Source organism: Oratosquilla oratoria, chromosome 19, assembly GCF_046742065.1.
Source record: "Oratosquilla oratoria isolate Oo_2021 chromosome 19, ASM4674206v1, whole genome shotgun sequence".
Taxonomy (NCBI): domain Eukaryota; kingdom Metazoa; phylum Arthropoda; class Malacostraca; order Stomatopoda; family Squillidae; genus Oratosquilla; species Oratosquilla oratoria.
Genome location: NC_134795.1, coordinates 12,530,374 through 12,532,873, shown reverse-complemented (window position 1 = coordinate 12,532,873; position 2,500 = coordinate 12,530,374). Strand labels below are relative to the sequence as shown.

At 40.0% G+C, this 2,500-nt stretch overlaps 1 protein-coding gene across 1 annotated transcript in view; it reads left to right on the top strand.

The window, feature by feature from the left end:
- LOC143035547 (A disintegrin and metalloproteinase with thrombospondin motifs 18-like) overlaps positions 1-2,500 on the top strand; it is a gene marked incomplete at its 3' end in the record, with an annotated part of 85,048 nt that overhangs the window by 65,919 nt on the left and 16,629 nt on the right. Inside the window, 1 exon segment of the mRNA XM_076202414.1 lies at positions 2,082-2,278. Coding sequence (XP_076058529.1) covers positions 2,082-2,278 — 197 coding nt within the window.

Genomic DNA, 2,500 nt, shown 5'->3' with positions numbered 1-2,500 from the left:
GAAGCTGAGTAAGGAGGTCAGACCCTTGGTTCATCTTGTGGTTAATTAAATGTTTCTCAGCAGCATGTGAGACCTCATCTAGAGGCGCTGTCAACATCTTTGGTTGCCATGGTAACAAGACCCCCGCCTTTTGACACCCTGACTTGACAACAGGTTGCCGCATTTAACCTTCCATTATAGCGTGGAGCGACACTAATAAGGAAACCTTATGCCATCTGATGGATGAATATCACCATGCTATTATAGGTCCACCGGAGGTTTCTTGTAAAACTTGCTGCATAAGCTGTTCATCAGAACTGCATGGGAATAGACACGTGGATGCAAGTTGCTAAACATGGAGAGATATCAAAGTCTCAGAAAAATATGTTCATGGGAAAACTTTTAATATTCATTTTTACTTGTAAGCGTTTCACACTAACATACCCATAACAACCTGCCAAATGACGTTGACGCTGCTTTGTACAACTGGGGATAACGAAGTGAAGAATATTTTTCCCCTCACTGTGCAGTCACTGTGTAATTTCCCTGTGTGGGCTTGGCAGCTAGAATATCCTTCAATATTCACCGCTGATAAATCGCAGAGACATAAATAGACATGATTAGTTCCTTCTTAGGTGAAGGACAAAACCTCCACCACTCTCTTAGCCTCTTTTGAACTAAGAAAAGGAGTCTGAAAAAAAGTGTATAGATGGCTACCATTCTGAAGTTTATAAAATAAGTCAAGAAAAATTACATCTGCAACAAATGAGGTTATGTAATCCCTGTGGTTGAGTGCCACGTTCATGTTATCAATATGCGAGAGAGAAAGACAGAGGGAAAGAATAAAAAAAGAACTGTACTGTGCTGTATTCTTCAAAAGAATGTAGTTTCGTTGTTGCAGAGGTTGGCTGAAAAATGTTATGTAGAGATTTTCCTATGTTTCAAAGAAAAGTAAACTCGTCGTTTTAATATTTAATGACCGTTCGGCGATGCTACAGTATGGGAAAGGTGGAAGAGTAAGACATGGGTCTGGGGCCGAGTTTATTCCTGATCGGTTTTGCTTAGAGCAGGGGTTCTTAACCTTTTTTCTCCAATTCCCCACTTTTTAGTGAGCCAACTCTCCATTTCCCACCACAGCATCGGTCTTTGACAAATTCGATTTTAACCCATGCAGTGTTTAGTAACTAAACGCTGCATGGGTTAAAATCGAATTTGTCAAAGACCGATGCTGTGGTGGGAAATGGAGAGTTGGCTCACTAAAAAGTGAGGAATTGAAGAAAAAAGGTTAAGAACCTCTGGTTAAAATCAAATTTGTATATTTACAAATTCACGAAATGTGACAAGAAGAAGACACCAGAAAAAAACAAAACAAAACAAAAAACACATCGATAAAGAAAAAAAAAAAAAGACTGTGGTTCTTCTGTCCGACCGGTCATTCCCCACTTGGCAACTTCGCCATTCCCCACCAGTGGGGAATTCCCCACAGGTTAAGAACCACTGGCTTAGAGCTTCTTCAGAGAAATGATGCTGCATTTCAGGCTGAAAGGGAAGAGGGTAGAGGGTTAGTCAAAGGTAGCACCCACAAAAACACTTACAACACCCATTGTGATATACTTTCATTTCAAGAGTTTTCTTTTACATTAGTCCCGATATTGCTCAATAGGTTATCATAAAAACAGAAATGGAACAGTTGGATTTTAGTTCTTAAGTAATAGAGCAAGGGAGGTGCCTTCCCTAGCTGCACCCTCTCTGTAGTATGATACAGGGTCTCCAAGTTCATTGCATTTCTGCGACAGGCGTAATTGAAGTTGCAGTGAACAAATACCATGACTCACGTTACAAAGGATTACAAAGGAAGAGCATGTCGACAGACGACAGAAGAGATACTGGACCGTAACTGGGTCGAATACAAAAAAAAAAGTAGATAAACAAGTAAATGAATAGATAATAGTAAACAAATAGATAAATCATAATAATCTATAATAAGTAATACATAAATAAAGATCCAAAATAAACAGGTGAATAATAAAAAAAAAGAAAAAAAAAATGCAACATCAGCTGAGGGCGATGTGATGACTCTTCCTTCCTTTGGTTTACTGCAGAGTGATGCCCGGCTCTGGGGTGAGGACTAGCCACGACCGGTGTGCCGGCGAGAGCGCCGAGTACGGCGTCTGTGGGGCGGCGACGTGCCCCCCGGGCCAAGTCTCGGCCCTTTCCTTCCGGGCGGCGCAGTGTCGACGTTATAACAACCGCAGTGTCTTTGGCCGGATCGTCAACAACTGGATACCTTATACTCAAGGTGAGAGCCATCTGGCTATCTACGTTTATATACTTATTTGTTTATTTGCTTATTTATTTATTAATTCATTTATTTATTTGTTTATTTATTTATCTATGTATTTATTTATCAATTATTCATTCCATTCATTCATTCATTCATTCTTTCATTCATTCATTCATTCATTCATGAAACCCCAAAAGAGGTAAGCCTACGACACAGGTAGAGAACCTAATTAGAGGT